The 20849-nt window shown below is 40.0% G+C and overlaps 1 protein-coding gene across 1 annotated transcript in view; it reads right to left on the bottom strand.

The window, feature by feature from the left end:
- Window positions 1–20849, bottom strand: part of tmem232 (transmembrane protein 232) — a 180029-nt gene that overhangs the window by 93103 nt on the left and 66077 nt on the right. Inside the window, exons 10-11 of the mRNA XM_028804512.2 lie at window positions 11002–11212; window positions 2312–2493 (exon numbers count right to left, since the gene is read on the bottom strand). Coding sequence (XP_028660345.2) covers window positions 2312–2493; window positions 11002–11212 — 393 coding nt within the window. The remainder of the gene's footprint in view (window positions 1–2311; window positions 2494–11001; window positions 11213–20849) is intronic.

Genomic DNA, 20849 nt, shown 5'->3' with positions numbered 1-20849 from the left:
GTGTAGTTTAATAATAATAATAACAATAATAATAATAATTTTTCACATTAATATAGCACTTTTCTGACTACTCAAAACATTTTACACAGTGAATGGGGAGCCACTTCAACCACGACTATTGCGCAGCATCCACCTGGTTGATGCGACAGCAGCCATTTTGCACTAGTACGCTCACCACACATTAGCTGTTAGGTGGTAAAGTGGTGAGAGAGAGCCAGTTAGAGACAGGGGATGATTAGGGGGCAATCACTAGGATAAACTCTACTCCTTACGAAGGATGCCCAGGGACCTTAAATGATCACAGAGAGTCAGGACTTTGGGTTTACATCCCATCCTAAGGACAGCACCATTTTTACAGCTCAGTTTTAGGTGTGTACAGGAGGGTGTACTGGCATGGAAAAGGAAAAGTATTTAGAATGTATGCAATGCCACTTAAAATCTAATTTTAAATACAGTACAGTTAAAATATAACATCAAATTACAGTCAATTAATAAAGAAAACATAATGCTGAAAAAATAAACCATGAGCTAACTTGTTCTTAATCTTCACCTGTTTAAACATCATTTCACATATAGCTGTCTGATTCTGCTGTAATGGTTAGTGCTGCTGCCTCATTCAGTAGCTCTGCAGTCCTGATTTCAAATCTCTGCCCATATGCAGTGTGGTGAGCGGCTGGGGGCGGTACCCAGTCTATATGCCCGGAAGAACCGAAGGAGGGATTACGCCTCCTCCGGACCATGAGAGGGTGACTGCCCTGGTGGCTATGACCATGGGAAAGAAGCATGGAAGCTCAACCCTATAGGGGCCCATGGTCACTGCCAGGGGGTGCCCAAATGCCTGGAGAGTCCTGGTCCTCAGCACTTCCGCCACACCCGGAAATGCTGGGGGGGACGAAGACCAGGGACACCTGGAGTGCTTCCGGGTGCACAGCCGGTACTTCCACCACACCAGGGAGTGCCGGCAGAAGTTCATCGGGAGGTACCTGGAGCATTGAATGGCCATTGAATGGAGGGAGGCAGCCCCTTTCATATTCACCTGGATGTGCTCCAGGTACTGTACCTCCCGATGAACTTCTACCGGCATTCAATGGAGGGAGGCAGGTGGAAGAGGACAGAAGGCATTGCAGAGAGAGGCCTAAGGGTGACTGGTGCAGGGGCACTGGGTTGTGCGTGCAGTTGTTCATATTGAAAATGTATAATAAACATATGTTGGTGTTTGAACCATCGGTGTCTGCCTGTCTGTGTCCTGGCGATCTCCCACAGCAGTTTGAATGAACTTTCTCCAGTTCTCTAATATTTCTTCACAAACCCAAATATTTGTGCATTAGGTTACCTGCATAGAATTTGTCCTGGTGTAGATGTACAGTATGCCTAAGTGTGCCCACATCCAGCGTGTTCCAAATTCAGTGTTGGTTAATGTCGAGTGCCTGAAGCCCCACAAGCCCTGAAATGGATTAAGATCATTCGATACCAGATGGATGCATGAATGGCTAGAAGCGTACACAGTCTGTGTCTATCACAGTTGCAAAGCTTTGCTCTCCAAGAGTGTATTCTGCTTTATGGCTTCCTAATATCTATGAAGATCCTGACTTATTGGTATTTACACCGATACTAAGTGACATTCTGCTGTTTTCAGTGATTTTAATTCTTGATCATTGTTTCATAATATCCACTTGACCTTTGTATTCCTGCTTATGTTAACTGACATTACTTTACTTTAAATTTATTTTATGGGATTGTATTAAGGGTGATTGTGGTCATTGATTTCATTCTCAAATTGTTTGAACACTTTAATTCATTTATCATTTTTGTAGACCATGCCTAAGCTGCTGGTAGCTCTGTATCCTGCATGGGATGGTGGACCAGAAACCTTAAAGGACACATTTTAAATACTGGTAGCCATTTAGTTTTTAAATCCATAAACCTATCCTGGCAGCATCTACCCCAAGACAGAAATCAAACAGGATGCCATTTCACACTCATGCACACACATTCAACTACACCAGAGTGTGCAGAGTAAGCCTCCAAAGACAAAGGGAGAGCATTCCAGCGTCAAGCAGTATTGTAAATTATTTCATATATGATAAAGATTTGTGAAAATGAAATAATATTCTAAACTTTCAGATGAATGGGATAACCCTGTACCATTGGCTAGAAATCTTTTAAAGATTTTTGTCGTCATTGTCAGACTTAAGATTCACACAAGGCTTTGAATATGTTCAGCATCTCTCCAAGACCTCAAAATGAGATTAAGCAGGTCCAGTAAAAACATGAGCAGGCGGATGGAAAGACCTTTGAAGGGGATGTTTACCTTGGCCAATTCAGTCGCTTCTAACACTCGGCAATCCTTTTCTTTACTCAGGTGGCTCTGAAGGGACTTCCAGGCTGCATTTCTCAAGCCTTCTCTTGTTGCATCACCTTGTAGTCGTTGGCAAAGTAATTCCAGACAATATACAGCACTGTAACGTATATACCATGTTTTTTCTTCATTGACTACAACAAACACAAGCATACATTTCGATTAAGATTCTGGTGCACCTCAGATTTTTCTAAACATGTTTTGTCACTCTGGGTAAGCAGCAAAAGCAAACAAATATACACCACCTCTAAAAAGTATTCATCCATTGGATGTTTTCACATTTAACTGTTACACAACACTGAATCACAATGGATTTAATCTGACTTATTTGATCAACAGAAAAAAAAATCATTATTGTAAAGGTGAAAGCAGAACTTTGTAAATTCACCTAAAGAGATTACAAATATAAAACACAAAATCATTGTTTATCTAAGGATTCACCCCCTTCAAGTCAGTGTTTAGTAGAGGCACCTTTGTCCGCCATGACAGCCTTGAGTCCATGTGGACAAGTCTCTGTCAGCTTTGCACATCTGCACACTGCCCTTTTTGTTCTTTCTTTTTTGCAAAACTGCTCAAACTCTCTATTAGGCTTCACAGAGATCAGGAGTGAGCAGCCTTTTTCAAGTTCAGCCACAAATTCTCAATCCAGTTGATATCTGGAGTCTGACTCGGCCACTCCAGAATTTTAGCAGTGCTGTTTTAATCCAAACAATTTCACTTCCAAGACGCAAGTTACTCACATACTGCATCAGGTTTTCCACCAGGATTTCCCTGGGCTTTGCTGAATTCATTTTATCTTCTATTCTTCTATTATCTTCTACAGAGAAGCACCCATGGCTTACAGTGGGGGTGTTGTGTTTTTGGTGATGTGCAGAGTTCAGCTTACACCAAACATGGGGTTTGGTGTCATGGCCAAAAAGCTCAATTTTGGTCTCATGAGACTACAGAACTTTGAGAATTCTCATAGATTTTAGGGGGTCTCCATCTCTGGCCTTCTTCTTGCACGATCACTCAATTTTTGTGGACTGCCAGCTCTAGTCAGATTTATACCTGTACCAAACTCAGTGCATTTTTTCTGCCCAAGGCAAAGTTGTAAATAGCGCCCTGCCAGACGTGTACAATGAAATATGGAGACTCGACTGGGAACGGTGCAGTATGGTTTGGGGGGGGGGGGCACGGTTTAGATGCCAAACAGTTAATTTACAGTTTGAAATGTCAAGGGTGCAGTTGATTACTTTTTGCAAAATCTGTTTACAAGTGTCAGAGAAATATACCCTTCAAAGGGTTCCATTTCAAAATCATTGGGCTGTATTAAGACACTTTATTTATTTATTTATTGCACTTTGATTTTTAAAGAAAAAAACCACATTTCTTCACATAATCATATTATCACTTAAAATACAATTATCAATCTTATAGGTCTCAATTTAAACCTCCAGCCAAAGATGTACCTGACAGATTCAATATAATCACGTAATTAAATTAAACTGAAGTATAATGATTATCACGGTGGCACAGTGGTAGCGCTGCTGCTTCGCAGTAAGGAGACCTGGGTTTGCTTCCTGGGTCCTCCCTGTGTGGAGTTTGCATGTTCTCCTTTTGTCTGCGCGGGTTTCCTCCGGGTGCTCCGGTTTCCTCTTACAGTCCAAAGACATGCAGGTTAGGTGCATTGGCAATCCTAAATTGTCCCTAGTGTGTGCTTGGTGTGTATGTGTGTGCCCTGCGGTGGGCTGTTCAGTCAGTTCATTTTTGATATTAAATGCACTGCTGACATTTGATAGAAAGACTATACAAAATTAAAATCTGGTTTGCTTTTCTCTGAATGCTGTCACTTTATGACAGGGACTTTAGAATGCTGAAGGAAAAATCCATTTGGGCATAGTAGTCAACGGCTTGGAGACCCCGCTTTGTAAGATTTCCAGCTGCCTAGGGCAGGCATCACGTTACAATGACTACCAGGGCAGGAAATGGGACATTTTAGCTGGAAACTTTTTTTTTAAGGACAACTGCTAACTGAGAAAGAGGAGGAGAGAGAAGGGAAACGTCAAACTAAAGTGCTTGGCTATCTGAGCCTAGGAAGACAGCAGAAGTGAAGTTCACCTAAGGACGTCCGCTATTTGTGGGGTGGCCACCCAGAAGAAAAGAAACAGAGAGGTGAATACCAGACAAGATGTATGGGTTTCGATATATGGCCTGATGTTTCTCCCGCTGGTGACATGGACTCACTCTCTATTCCTCAGGACAGCGAGAAACCTGCCATATCCATCTTCTGACTGTTTTTCTTCTACATCATTCAGCAAGAACTTTGAGACAGGATATTCATTGTCAGGGCGGCACGGTGGCGCAGTGGGTAGCGCTGCTGCCTCGCAGTTGGGAGACCTGGGGACCTGGGTTCGCTTCCCGGGTCCTCCCTGCGTGGAGTTTGCATGTTCTCCCCGTGTCTGCGTGGGTTTCCTCCGGGCGCTCCGGTTTCCTCCCACAGTCCAAAGACATGCAGGTTAGGTGGATTGGCGATTCTAAATTGGCCCTAGTGTGTGCTTGGTGTGTGGGTGTGTTTGTGTGTGTCCTGCGGTGGGTTGGCACCCTGCCCAGGATTGTTTCCTGCCTTGTGCCCTGTGTTGGCTGGGATTGGCTCCAGCAGACCCCTGTGACCCTGTGTTCGGATTCAGCGGGTTGGAAAATGGATGGATGGATATTCATTGTCATTTCATCTTAATCTTTAATTATTCACCTTCTTTTTATTTGTACTATTTGTTATATTTGTATCTCTTGATGTTTGTATTCGCACCGGAGATAAGGTATTTTGTCCTAAACGAGCGTCCTATCACCTTCTTATGTGCGTACTGTTTTCTTAATCACAATACACTTACAGATGTAATGAATTTCACCAATCATTGGCGGGAGCAGTAAGGGGGAAGAGGGGTCCAGGACTGAATATTTTAATGCTAATATATCTTTTGAACATCATTCACTTCCATTATGGGCAGTGAAGTGTAGCTATCCTACCTTTTATAAGGTGAATGTTACAGTTTAATGGGACTCATCTGCTTTGCCCTGAATTCCTCATCGATATTAATATTTTCAGTGTGCCAATGAACCTTTACTTGCAGTTTTCATAATGTGAATTGGAAAAGTTGTGATATAAAGTAAGCATTGTCCTTTATAACATAACATCTCAAGCTGCTTAACCCAATTCAATATTGCAAGGGGCTGGTAGCATCAGGTCCAAGGCAGGATCTAAGCCTGGATATGGCACCAGTCCATCACAGGGTTCAGTCCTAAACACACTTAACCGAACATGTATGTCTTTGGCAATGTGGAAATAAAGCTTAGTTAGACATGAAGAATATGCCAACTCCACACGCACAAAAGACTGAGCATAAGATCTGTGAAGCAAAGGTACCATCGGTGTGCCAGCCCATTGCTTTGTAGCTTTTTTGAACACTGTATACTGAAGAGCATCCGAACAAACAATTTATGTAATTAATGGAAATCAATACGCCTCTAGGAATGAATATGAAAAGTCAATTAATTTCCAAAAAGGGCTTCACATATTGAAGACATACATATTGAAATGCCTTTAGCACTGTGTTAGAAATATTCTGAAATCACTCAGACATGATTGTGGTATGTTTCTTAATAATATGCAAATGTCTATCAGCTAAGTATACAATGCATATATCAGTTCCACTTTATTACAAATAGTTCTATATATGTTAACACAACAGACACAAGTCACAGTGATTGTCAAGGACTCCTCACCTATTTTGCATTTCAGCCCATCCAGACAATGACAGACAGAAGTAAAGGACTCTAAGACGCAGATTTCCTTATGGTGCATATTGTTGTTAATTTATGGAATACTAGGCTATGCCCCTTATTTTGTAACCTTACAGAGTCATTTCATTAAGTAGTTAAATTGTGGCACCAGTTTCTCTCCATAGCTATTACTGATTTACTGATTTTCTTGCGGCACAGACAGAAGTTCTATTACCAAGCTCTCCATGCTCACCATACTGCTTAGTGAAAAGACGATGATGATGTATAGGCTTGTGTTAGAGCAGAGATGCAGTTCTGGAGACACCTATGACTTGTTGCATCTTCAGTGTTTATAGAATTGACCTTCAATGGACAATATCTTAGGCTGTAACTAAACTCCAGCAGTTTCCTCAAGACAAGATGTCTTGTCTTGTCATGTGAAGGCCACGCATAAGATCATAAGACATTTGAATAAACAAGAGGAGAACTTTTAGCTCATTGAGCCCTGCTTGTCCCTCACGAATTCCAGCTGTGTCTCTTTATACAGGCCATGCAATTTTATCTTGCCTTGTTGTCTTGAATAAAAGATTCCCTATGACTATAAAGATATATTGATTAATTGATTGATGGAAGAGTGATTGATACTAAAAAATAAAACTCTTGAAACTATTGGGATAACCCTCTTGTGAACCTAAAACTGGATTTACTTAAACAATTTATGGGTGATTGATTGAGATCATCATCTTCCTGTACTTTGTATTACACAAAATGGTCCTGATAGCAAGTCATAATGCAATCAGCGTTCGCAATGGGCATTTCATTTAATCACTTTTCAAATAAACACTTTCATAAATTGAGTCAAAAATGTGACATCATCTTCTGTTCCACTAAAAAGCCAAAGATTGATGGGGAGGTTTGATATCATACTGCCTATTGTAAAAGTTCTATCTATCTATCTATCTATCTATCTATCTATCTATCTATCTATCTATCTATCTATCTATCTATCTATCTATCTATCTATCTATCTATCTATCTATCTATCTATCTATCTATCTATCTATCTATCTATCTTAAGACCCCAGGTAAATGATTTTTAAAGCTAGTCATATGGGCAGTAAGTGCTAACACTATACTATATAACATTAAACAGAAGCTCCCTTTAACTTTCCTTGAGACTTTCTTTTATTCTTTTTTCATGAATAAGCCCCTCCCACCTCTGCTACCTAAGAATTTTAGTTTTGGCTGCCCAAATTGGAGAGCTTTATTCAATATTGAGATTACCCCAAATACACACTACCATTATGCTATTTACCTCTTTTTGAAAGGCATCAGCATTATTCTAGTATTATTATTTAACTTATATGCACTGATTATATATAATAGAAATGAGCATAAGCTGTTCAAAAATATTTTTAACATTCAAAATGACTGAGCAGATGACACAGTGGTTACTGCAGTGGCTTCACACCTCCTTTAAGACTGCATTTAAATTACATCCCAGTCATTGCCTGTTTTTTGCATGCACCCCCCCCCCCCCCCACCCCCAGTCCTCATGTATCTTTCTCTGGACATTGGAGTATTCCTCCTGCAGCCCAAACACGTGTGTCTATGTACACTAGCCACTTTATTAGGTACAACTGCTTGTTAACGCAAATATCTAATCAGGCAATCACATGGCAGCAACTCAATGCATTTAGGCATGAAGATATAGTCAAGATAACTTACTGAAGTTCAAACCAAGCATCAGAAATGGGAAGAAAAGTGATTTAAGTTACTTTGAATGTGACACATATTTCAGAAACTGCTGATTAACTGGGATTTTCATGCACAGCCACCTCTAGAATTTACAGACAATGGCCTAAAAAAGGGAAAATATCCAGTGACTGGCAGTTCCCTGGGCAAAAATGCCTTGTTGATGCCTGAGGTCAGAGGAGAATGGCCAAACCTGTTTTGAGTGGATAGAAAGGCAACAGTAAGTAACAGTAACAGTAACGGTAACAGTAACAGTAAGTCAAATAGCCACTCATTACAATTGAGGTATGCAGAAGAGCATCTCTGAACAAACAACACGTCAAACCTGGAAGCAGATGGGCTACAGCAGCCGGAGACCACACTGGGTGCCACTTCTGTCAGCTAAGAAAAGGAAACTTAGGCTACAATTCACACAAGCTCACCAAAATTGGACAACAGAAGATTTGGACCCCTTAGTACCAATTGACCATCATTTAAATACCACAGCCTACCGGAGTATTGCTGCTGACCATGTTCATCCCATTATATCCGCACTGTACCCATCTTCTGATGGCTACTTCCAGCAGGATAACGCGCCATGTCACAAAGCTCAAATCATCTCAAACCGGTTTCTGAAATACAACGAGTTCACTGTATTCAGATGACCTCCTCAGACGGAGCACCTTTAGAGATTCGCATCATGGATGTGCAGCCCACAAATCTGCAGCAACTGTGTGATGCTATCATGTCAATACGGACTCTGAGGAATATTTCCATCACAAAGAATTATGGGAGTTCTGAAGGCAAAAGGGGGGTCCAACCAGGTATTAGCAAGGTATACCTAATAAAGTGGCCGGTGATTCCCATAATTCACAACAGACACGTGTGACTGATTATTTCTTGGCAATATCTATCTATCTATCTATCTATCTATCTATCTATCTATCTATCTATCTATCTATCTATCTATCTATCTATCTATCTATCTATCTATCTATCTATTATTAAGCATAAATCGAGCCAACTTTTGATGTTGCACCAATCCAATGCTTCCTTTTATCAGGCTTATGTACGGCTTGCAATCAATGTAACGGTACATATTTGAGATGTGTAAGAAAAACTGGAATAATTCATGGAAAAGTTCACATAAAATGGAGAGAACATCCATCCATCCATTTTCCAACCCGCTGAATCCGAACACAGGGTCACGGGTGGAGAGAACATGTAAACTCTAAACCCAGTCTCCTAGTGGTGTTAATCAATCATAGCGTGCTTAACATAATATGAAATTAAATAATACAGCCATAAACAAAGGGGTTGACCTACTCCAATAATACTGTTCTCCTCACGGGGACTGGAGTAAAGCTTCCCTCCACAGGAGGAGGGCACAATTTCATATAACAAATTAATATAAACAATGATGGTGAAGAAACACATTATCTCTGACTTGAAAAATCATGAACTTGTCCTTTACTTGTCGTGCTAATGAGTGAAGTCAGGTTGCCCATGACCTTGTAGGTTATAACATCAGGGCTGCAGAAGAGAGCTTTACTCCAGCCCCCATGAGGACAACAGCACTTTTGCATTATGCCAACCCCTTTGTTTAATTGTGAAGACAATGAGTAGAGTCCCGTTACCCATGTTCTTCTTAAACTTTACAGGCTTTACTGCTCCAGTAATGGCACACTGAGATCCCAAGTGATAGAACGGATGGACTCCACATTGAAATGTGCTTCTTATGTAACATAGTGCCTGCTGGCAATACTCATATGCACCTAAAGTCATCCATTAGAAGAAATCAAATTAACAAAACGATTTTGTTGGTTGGGACCCCTACTCCTCTTTTTCTCTTAACATCTTTTTTGTACAAAGTAAATTAATTGACTTTACAGCTTACAGTATATTAGGTTTTGAGAGATTTCTTAACATTTTTATGAAGATCCAAAACGTCTTGCAAAGTTCAAGGACAAATGTAATTACAGCTAATTTCTAAACCTGGCTCCTGTGAATTTATAGCCCATTAGCATTAAAGACATAAAGTAAGGCTGCCCTCAAACGCCATTGGTGGGCATTGCACTCCTATAAACCAGACCTATTTTATGATCCATCAAGAATTGCAGACTACATTATCCACCAAAATCACAACCATAAATTTGTGTAAGACTTTTAGCAGCATGTTTCCAGATTAGAAATTTCTAATGCGTGTGGCTCTGAAGCTTTTTCAAGTGGAGAACTAAGACAGCAGTTTATACGGCTGCTAAGTAAATCTTACAGCAAACAAAGAGTAACTTTAGAGATCACATTAAAAAGGGTAAAATGGTCTAGAAGGTAAGTAATATTCAACCTTGGAATGTATTTGAATTATTTTGTATAAGAACGAATTATAATTGAAAAAAACAGCTGCCCTTTTTTTAGACTCCTTACCTGTATTCCAATTGAAATCCATTCATCTATTATCAAAGCAGAATAATTTAGTTTAGGGTCGTGGGGCTGACGCTGATCTTGGCAGTGTTGGAGAACCAGCCTTAGACAAGGTGCCAATCTACCACTGGGTAGAAACAAACCAACTCAAAGTTGACAATTAGCCTAACATGTATACCAATTGGGCGGCACGGTGGCGCAGTGGTAGCGCTGCTGCCTCACAGTTAGGAGACCCGGGTTCGCTTCCCGGGTCCACCCTGCGTGGAGTTTGCATGTTCTCCCCGTGTCTGCGTGGGTTTCCTCCGGGCGCTCCGGTTTCCTCCCACAGTCCAAAGACATGCAGGTTAGGTGGATTGGCGATTCTAACTTGGCCCTAGTGTGTGCTTGGTGTGTTTGTGTGTGTCCTGCGGTGGGTTGGCACCCTGCCCGGGATTGCTTCCTGCCTTGTGCCCTGTGTTGGCTGGGATTGGCTCCAGCAGACCCCCGTGACCCTGTGTTCGGATTCAGCGGGTTAGAAAATGGATGGATGGATGGATGTATACCAATAGAATGTGGGAAGAAAAGCTCAGATGGGCACAGGGAGAACATGCAGACTCCATATACTCAGTGACCAGACTAGGATTTAAATCCAGTGATCCACAGCTGTGGGACACTCAGACAAACTGTTTCCCAGTATGAGAAAAAGAACCAACTAAAATACCACATGGTTTGTTTCCACTAACACTCACCATTGCTGTTTGGCAAGGATTTCCAGTTTAAAAGCCAAAGCAGTCCTGACTGGTTCAAGTCATTTTTCTGTGTGCACGGCCTCTTGCCAACTAAAGCAGTCTTCTGTATTTCTGAGTTACATCCATTCAAGCAAATCTCTGTTAATGTGGTGCTATAGACATAGATCAGTTGCCAAGGCCAGGCTGATAAACCTCTTCGTATTGGCACATGCTGAAAGAAAGAAACAGAAAAGCCAAAAAAAAAAACCAAGAAATAATTAATTATTTAAATCAGTTTCAAGAGATGCACCTATACACATGATGACAGCAGGCTGAATAATAAAGAGATAATTTACAGAGATCATGCCGTAGAGCTGAGCGTAAATGGAGGAAAACTAAACTAACTATTGACTATGAAATATTAAAAGTTAAAATAACAGAATACAATAACAAGGTCCGTCTTGAGAGACGCTGCTATTTCTCTAAGATTATAAATAACAATGCTAGTAATCCCAGAGTCTTATTTTCAACAATTGATCATCTGTTAAACCCAGGTAACTCAAAGGAATGCCTCCTAAGTACTTCCAGTAAAACCTGTGAGGCTATCGCTGTATTTTTCAATCAAAAAATTAATGATATTAGAAATAACATAGTATATCTCCCCAACACTAAGGATCCTCCTAAACCCCAGTACTCCATAATAAACAAATTAAAGTCTTTCACTAGGATAGATTTACCTGATTTACATAAAATAATTTCTCAAATGAAACCCTCCACCTGTGTCCTTGACCCAATACCAACTAATTTTTTCAAAGAAGTATCGGGCGTGCTTAGTGATAATGTTCTTGACATAGTAAATTCGTCATTAGGTACGGGGGTCTTCCCAGACTGTCTTAAGACTGCGGTAGTTAAACCCCTACTTAAGAAAAATAACCTCGATCCCTCTGCTCTTGAAAATTATAGACCCATCTCTAACCTGCCTTTCTTAAGTAAAATTCTAGAGAAGGCAGTCATTATACAGTTAAATGAGCACCTCAATAAACATGCTATTCTTGATAAATTTCAGTCAGGTTTTAGAACAAATCACAGCACAGAAACTGCACTCATTAAAGTAGTAAATGACTTGCGGGTAAATGCCGACAGAGGCCATTTATCTGTTCTCATCCTCTTAGATCTGAGTGCCGCATTTGACACCATTGATCATAATATTCTTAAGAATCGCCTTAGTCAATGGGTGGGCCTCTCTGGCAGTGTCTTAAATTGGTTTGAATCCTACCCGGCAGGGAGAAAATTCTTTGTTAGTTGTGGTAATTATAACTCAAAGACACATGATATCCTATATGGTGTTCCACAAGGCTCTATCATGGGTCCGCTGCTCTTCTCAATCTACATGCTTCCATTAGGTCAGATTATCTCAGGGCACAACGTGAGCTACCACAGCTATGCTGATGACACACAGCTGTATTTATCAATAGCACCTGATGACCCCGAATCTCTTGATTCGCTAACACAATGTCTAACCTGTATCTCAGAATGGATGAATAGTAACTTTCTCAAATTAAATAAAGAAAAAACCGAAATCTTAGTGATTGGCAATAATGGATACAATGAGGCTATTAGAAATAAACTGGATGCATTAGGATTAAAAGTCAAATCGGAGGTAAAAAGCTTAGGGGTAACCGTTGATTGTAATCTGAATTTTAAATCGCATATTAATCAGATCACTAGGACAGCATTTTTTCACCTAAGAAACATAGCAAAAGTTAGACCTCTTATATCATCGAAAGATGCAGAGAAATTAGTTCATGCGTTTGTTTTCAGTCGGCTAGATTACTGTAACGCACTCCTCTCAGGACTACCCAAAAAAGACATCAATCGTTTGCAATTAGTGCAGAATGCAGCTGCTAGAATCCTTATCAGGAAAAGAAAATCCGAGCACATTTCTCCAGTTTTGATGTCACTACACTGGTTACCTGTGTCATTCAGAATTGACTTTAAAATTCTGCTTATGGTTTATAAAGCTTTAAATAATCTCGCCCCGGCTTATATATCGGAATGTCTGACACCTTATATTCCAAATCGTAACCTCAGATCCTCAACTGAGTGTCTCCTTAGAATTCCAAGAGAATTCCAAAATCTGGAATAGCCTGCTAGTAGGAATTCGCCAGGCTAATACAGTGGAGCACTTTAAAAAACTACTGAAAACACATTACTTTAACATGGCCTTCTCATAACTTCACTGTAATTTAATCCTGATACTCTGTATATCCAATTCATTATAATAACTATTCATTCAAAATCTGTACTAACCCCTACTCTCTCTTCTGTTTCCTTTTCCGGTGTCCTGCTGGTGGTGGCGTGCGCCACCACCATCTACCCAAAGCACCATGATGTTCCAACAATGATGGATGGATTAAAAGCCAGAAGTCTGTACAACCATCAGCATCAAGTGACTCCGTGAAAAACCCGAACTACAAAGAGGACTATTTCATTTATGTTAGGTAGAATGCCCAGAGGGGACTGGGCGGTCTCGTGGCCTGGAACCCCTGCAGATTTTATTTTTTTCTCCAGCCTTCTGGAGTTTTTTTTTTTGTTTTTTCTGTCCACCCTGGCCATCGGACCTTACTACTTTCTACGTTAACTAATGTTGTCTTATTTTAATTTCTTATTTTGTCTTTTATATTTCTTCTCTTCATTATGTAAAGCACTTTGCGTTACTTTTTGTATGAAAATGTGCTATATAAATAAATGTTGTTGTTGTTGTTGTAAAGAGTTTACAAATGAACAAGGTGGAAAACATCTAGGATTTTTCAACTTTGGCCCTTTGGTATTATAGCACACTTGCTCGGCACATCCCCACTTTGAGATTTTGTTATCAACAATTTATTATGAAACCCACTTGGTGTAGTTCAAGGTTAGGGAAGTCAGAGGCCATCTATCTATCTATTAATGAACTTTTCTCCTATCTATCTATCTATCTATCTATCTATCTATCTATCTATCTATCTATCTATCTATCTATCTATCTATCTATCTATCTATCTATCTATCTATCTATCTATCTATCTATCTATCTATCTATCTATCTATCTATCTATCTTTCTTAAGACCCCAGGTAAATGATTTTTAAAGCTAGTCATATGGGCAGTAAGTGCTAACACTATATAACATTAGACAGAAGCTCCCTTTAACTTTCTTTTATTCTTTGTTTTTCATGAATACTGTAAGCCCCTCCCACCTCTGCTACCTAAGTATGTTAGTTTTGGCTGCCCAGATTGGAGAGCTTTATTCAATATTGAAATTTAACCAAATACACTCTACCATTATGCTATTTTCCTCTTTTTAAAAGGCATCAGCATTATTCTAGTATTATTATTTAACTTATATGCACTGATTATATATAATAGAAATGAGCATAAGCAGTTCAAAAATATTTTTAACATTCAAAATGACTGAGCAGATGACAGTGGTTACTGTGGTGGCCTCACACCTCCTTTAAGACTGCATTTAAATTACACTCCAGTCATTGCCTGTTGTTTGCATGCCCCCCAAGTCCTCATGTATCTTTCTCTGGACATTGGAGTTTTCCTCCTACAGCCCAAACATGTGTGTCGCTGGTTCACTGTTTGCTTTAAATTGGCCCAGAAGGATTAAGTTTTGGTGTGTGTGTGTGCGTTATGATTGAGTGGCTCCTTGTTGTGTGTTGTTTCCTGCTTTGTGGTTGATGCTGCTTGGACACGTTCCAGCACCCACAACTCTGAACATTTTTAATAATAAGTAAATGGATTGGTGTAGTAAGGGGGCGCCCTGTAATCAACTCTTGCCCCCTCAAGGGTTGGTTACTTTTTTGTGCTGCCAGGATAAGCCGCAACCCTCATATCTTTGAACTGGACACAATGGGCAAAATTGAATCTTATTGGTCTCTAATTAGAGATTACAGTGCACATCTAGATCTGTAGTTGTAAAATTACTCGTAAATCCTTCTAAATGTCTTGAAGAAAGTGATTCTTTGATTGTTTAGTACAAGTGTCCCAGGGGTCTTGCTGATTATTATTTTCATTAAAAGAACTGTTTTGTGAATAACACTTTAGTTACAACAAATAGAATATGACACACTAAACCATCTGGAATTGGGTATTAGAAAATACCGAGCAGGCTGTGGTAGTGAGTGGGCCAGAAGATTAAAATCAGCTTTAACGAATACTGTGCAAATAGTCAAGAGTTCTGGATGATTCCTACATTTTGTAAGTGTTAATATTAATTCTAGTCTTTTTAGTTTTTAATAAAAGTCAGCATTCAGATTGTTCAAAATTAACAGTGGTGATGGTGGAGTTTCCATGTTCTTGACATGTCTGCTTTGGATTTCCTACCCTGACATTTGTGTTAGATGAACTCGCAACACTAAACTGGCCTGATGCGTGTGTGTGTGTGTGTGTGTGTGAGGGTGTGCATGTGTGTGTGTGTGTGTGTGTGTGTGAGTGAATGGGTCTTACAATGGCTGCAGCTGTATATACTGTAGATCTGCTTCTTGCTTTGCACCCATTGCCTCAGTCATAACCCCCAGTAGTTTATATAATTGGACAAGTTATCTTCTGTCTATCTAATAAATAATAGTCATTTATGAGATTGAACACTACAAACTGTGCAAAGGAGAGCAACCATGTGCATCCCAGGACTTCTGACAGACTCAAAGAATTAAACCACTCAAGCCGAAGAGACAGTGTGAGGACCTGATCCAGGTGTTCAAAATTCTCAAATGCATTGATAAAGTAGGTCCAGCAGAATTCTTTCAACTTACTTGATGACACCATTGGAAATGAATGCATTTAGGACAGAAGCCAGGAAGCATTTCCTTACACAAAGAGTTGTGGGAGTCTTGAACAAACTACCAAGCTATGTTGTTGAAGCAGAAATGTTGACAACCTTTAAGAAGAATCTGGATGAGATATTGGGACATAGCTAAACAACAGGCTTGATGGACTGAATGGTCTCCTTTTGTTTGTCAAATTTCTTATGTTCTTACATTCTATGCCTCTCTGTCTAAGAATACTCTGTTAATGAACCAAAATGTCAAAGTAATGTACCCTCAGTGGTCGCTTTATTATTTGCTTATTAACACAAATAGCCTGCTTCTTCACAGAGCCAATCCTGAGGCGGCAACCCAGTCTACTATACTGTATATGGCAGGTAGAAATGGTCAAGAGGTTTAGTTGTTCTTCAGCCAAGCACAAGAATGGACAAGAGGGATACTTTAAGAAACTTTGCTATGATTGTTTGTGCCAGACATGGTGCTTCCAGAATCTCAGACAGAGCCACCGCCCTGGCATTTTCATGCATTGCAGTCTCCAGAGATTACAGAGAGAATGATGTGATAAATAAAAAGCTTCCAATGAGTATAAACACTAATGGGGAATGTTCAAACAGAGAAAAAGGCCACAGATATTTAAAGAACAGTTCTTTACAGCAGTCATGAGCAGAAGGGCATCTCCTAAACACACAATGCATTAAGGAGCTACGGCAGCAGATGATCAACTGTGTGTTACACATAATGTTGTAACAAAAGTTATGAAAGGTAAAGCTACATCTGGATAAAATGCTTCTGAAATATTAAGACCTGCCATCACAAAGCACACAAAGCATTTAAATCTCAGTGCAAACAAGTGGAAAGGCAATTAAGCAAAAGTATGTGCGGTTAGTGCCACTACACCATCAATCCACTGGAGTAAGAAATACCCTATATATACGATAGTACCTGCCAAATAATACAAAGAGTACACAACACGTGTTTCGGCCTAATTGGGGCTCATCAGGTATACATACTTTTGCTTCCCCTTGCGGGGATTGGAACCTCGGACATCAGTGCTCGAGGCTGAAACCTCTGACCTTGTACCACGGTGACTGGTTCACTTACTTAACAAGGTGTAGATCAGGGTATTACATGCATAAGTCTGATCACAATCTGATATATTTGTGGCTACCTACCAGGTAACGCATGTGGTTGGTTGGTCAGTCGGCCGCCATTCCACCATTCCCTCTCTGTTGCAAGAAGCAGATCATAGACATGTTATATAGTACCTGCCAAATAATACAAAGAGTACACAACACATGTTTCACCCAAATTGGGGCTCATTTGTCTATGATCTGCTTCTCGCAACTGAGAGGGTAATGTGTCGGATGGAGGCTGACTGGCTGACCAACAACAAGCATTACCTGGTAGGTAACCACCCAAATATCAGATTGTGATCAGACCTATACATATATATATATATATACAGTGGAACCTCGGGTCACGAACCCAGGCAGGGTGCCAACCCACCGCAGGACACACACAAACACACCCACACACCAAGCACACACTAGGGCCAATTTAGAATCGCCAATCCACCTAACCAGCATGTCTTTGGACTGTGGGAGGAAACCGGAGCGCCCGGAGGAAACCCACGCAGACACGGGGAGAACATGCAAACTCCACGCAGGGAGGACCTGGGAAGTGAACCCAGGTCTCTTAACTGCGAGGCAGCAGCGATACCACTGCGCCACCGTGCAGCCCCCAAAAAATCTCATTTTGGAAATACATATAAAGGAAGCATGTACAATTAAGACATGTCCTCAGAACAGACCAGATGTGTCTGATAGACTGCATCAAAAAATGGAGTGAATTCTAAAGATATACTTTTGAATTAGAATCAAAATGGGTTTTTCACATCATCTGACTTGCTTTCTAAGGTGCAAAAGTTGCTTAACTAACTATGTTTAAGTTATTTAGTCAACAGCAATGGACAATAAAGATGCAGGCACATGCTGGACAAATCCATTTTTGGGTAACACCCCAATTAAAATGCCCCAATGAAAGGATTTCTTATGTTGGTAATGGTCTTATTCTTTTAATAAAGTATCCGATGGGATGGCAACACAATGGCACTGGTGCTCACATCAACAGCATATCCACTTGATAGTCGTCCCGGTCCTTTTAAATATCTGTGTGGCCAGTCAACTCAGCTAGTTTGTCACGCCATATCAAACAAAGGGCAACAAAAATTCACAGAATAAACTATAAGTTGGGCCACTTGCTCTGTTTTAATTTAAAATAGCTAAAAGGTAAATACAGAATAAAAAGCTTTTCAGAGAATAGTTTCATTTGTAAATAATCAACAGAAGGCTGAATTTTGCAACATTTGTACTTATTTTCTATTGCATATGGATTTCACAGTAAAAATAGCTGACATTGTGGTATGATTTCCAAATTAATGACGCTGTTGATTAAAGTCAAAAGAAGACGTACACGTTTCTCTCATAGAGTAATCATAATCAACACTCTTTCAATTCTATCAAAGCATCTTTTCCACTTTCCCTGTAGGAATGTAATTAGCAGATATTTCAGACATTTCTTGTGTATGCATTTTTTTATAATTTACAACATATTTTTTTCACTTACATATTGTTTGGAATTTCTCTGTCTTGCTTTTCTTATGTGGGGCTTATGAGAGAATAATTTAAAGGTAACAACAGTTAAGTCTTTTGGTTTGTAGTACACAGTCAAACATATAAACATTTGTTTTAGAAATTTCATGAGGAGGTGGCTGAAGTAAACAAGTAGAATGTTCAGGGGTGATGGTTCAAGAAACTGGCCGATGTAACGTTCTTCTCATGCACACATTCGGACTTGCTAGTTGGCACGTATGCAGTTTTCATGACAGAATAAGTGCTGAAGAACAGGAACATAATGAAATATACGTTTATTTTACAAACGCCATTTGGGTGTAGACCAACAAACAAATGAATGTATTGATTGACACTGTCATGTAAATTCAGTTGTTTATAAAACGGACCTCGGCCCTTTCATTTTTGACAGCTGCAACAGAGTGCTGTAATGGATGCTCCCTGTAAGGCATTTGCCAAGGAGTAGTAAATGACACAAAGATCAGTTTTTCTCCTGCCCGATTACTGACTGAGGAGGTTTTATCAGCCTTGTCCTAGTAGAGGATATGTTTCTTTCTTTAATCAATATGTTTGATTTCTACCACAGGTTTTATTGCAACTCTGTTGTTTTTGTAGTCGTATCCTTTAAAGCGAATGAATAAATAATGCAAATGGCCTTTTATAGTATCTACTACTTAACATCATTTGGGATAAAGAGCTTCCATTCATAGAAGGCACTGTTACTCATTCTACTTCTCAATTGAATATATTGCTAAAGCGTACTTGATTAAGCTTCTCATATTGTATCATTATATGTATTTGGGATATGATATATTCAGAGAGGTTTCAGATTTTTTATAAAACCAAAACTCTGGCTGGTCATGCAGAAGTCCCAGCTTATCCAGAACATACAGGAAACCTGAACCTGCAATGACACCGTCATATGTGACAAAAAATATTGGAAAATTTTAAAGTGAAAAGGCATTGAAGTAAGGAGGACAAATGGATCATTTCCAATGAGTTATAGTCTTCACCCATCCATATCTGGAGCCAGCTTAGTCCATTAAAGGGCAATGAGGAGTTGAGTGGTGACCTTCAGTGGGTTGTCATTCTATTGAAGGGTGAATCGTATCGTACTTTTACTGGCTGAAACATGTACTGCAGTTAGTGGAGGACATTTCTGTGAACGAAATAAAGTTGCATTTATGAAGCCTTTGAAAATTACTCTGATGACTTTTTCCAGTTTTTTTTATGTCTTAGTTTCAAATTATTCATTAAATATGGACAATTCAGACAGTCCTCACATTATGCAGGAATTATGTTAACAGATGCTCTAGGTATCCCAATTTGTTGATTTTATCTGCTAATGGAGCTGAACACTAATGCTGGTCTGATCTGCATACTTGAACATGTAATACTGATGCCTATAACGTACCCATTGAAAATATTTACATTCAACCAAACAACTGTTTGCATTTGGTTATCCATCTTTCTTCAAACCTGCTTAATACAAGTTCGGGTCTTGGAGGAGAAGTCTATCCTGGCAACAGGAGGCAAAAGTCAAGTCAGCACACAACCACAATGTCTTACTTGAGGAAGGAAAATTAGACTTAGGGGTCATATAGCTACAGTATGTTGGATAAAGTATTTTGATATGCTTTCCATATTAAAATATAACATTCATCCTAAAGAAATAGCATAGAAGGTTATTAAATGTCAGCAACCTGTTCAGGCCTATCAGGAAGTGAGCAACAAAGACAAAGCTGCCACACACAAAGTGAACTGGAAGATGACTAAGAAGGCAGCAGATGTCCTGTAAACAACCAGAATGGACCTCTGTTACATACACAGACATCTCAAGGATGGTGGCTCAACCCAAAGGGTATAAGAAAATACTGTAATAAAACAGACTTTTATTTTATATAAGCCATTTGGTTGTAAACCAATGAACCAACCAGAATAAAATGTATGCATTGATTGATACTGCATGTAAATTCAATGTTTATAAATTGAACCTCTATTCTTTTGCGGCCAGGACCCATGCCCTGTTGGGACACCCCTTTGACACTGGATCTGGGGGAGCAGCCATGAGATCCACGCTATGTCCCCCGGAACACTTGGTGGCAGACCCCCTGGGTTGCATCAGAGCCTCAATTGTGTTACACCAGAGCTCATCCCTGTTGGGCTCTGTGGCCACCACCAGGGGGAGCTGCATGGCTTCCTGAGCCTGTCTGGGCTGTGACGCGGCCACACCTGGAAGTGTAGCCTAATTTAGGTCAATTATCACCTGGAGCGCTTCCGGGTGGGTTATAAGAGAAGCCGACACCCACCACTCAAGGAGCCAGAGTCAGGAGTAGGGAGACAAAGCTGCTGAGAGGAGTGGAGGAAAAAAGAGTGTTTTTGTTTTGGTGTTTCTGTTTATGCTTTTGGGACTGTGTTGTGTCTGTGGA

Source organism: Erpetoichthys calabaricus, chromosome 7, assembly GCF_900747795.2.
Source record: "Erpetoichthys calabaricus chromosome 7, fErpCal1.3, whole genome shotgun sequence".
In the NCBI taxonomy this organism is placed as follows: domain Eukaryota; kingdom Metazoa; phylum Chordata; class Cladistia; order Polypteriformes; family Polypteridae; genus Erpetoichthys; species Erpetoichthys calabaricus.
The sequence above is the reverse complement of the archived record's forward strand: the minus strand, read 5'-3'. Positions and strand labels throughout refer to the sequence as shown.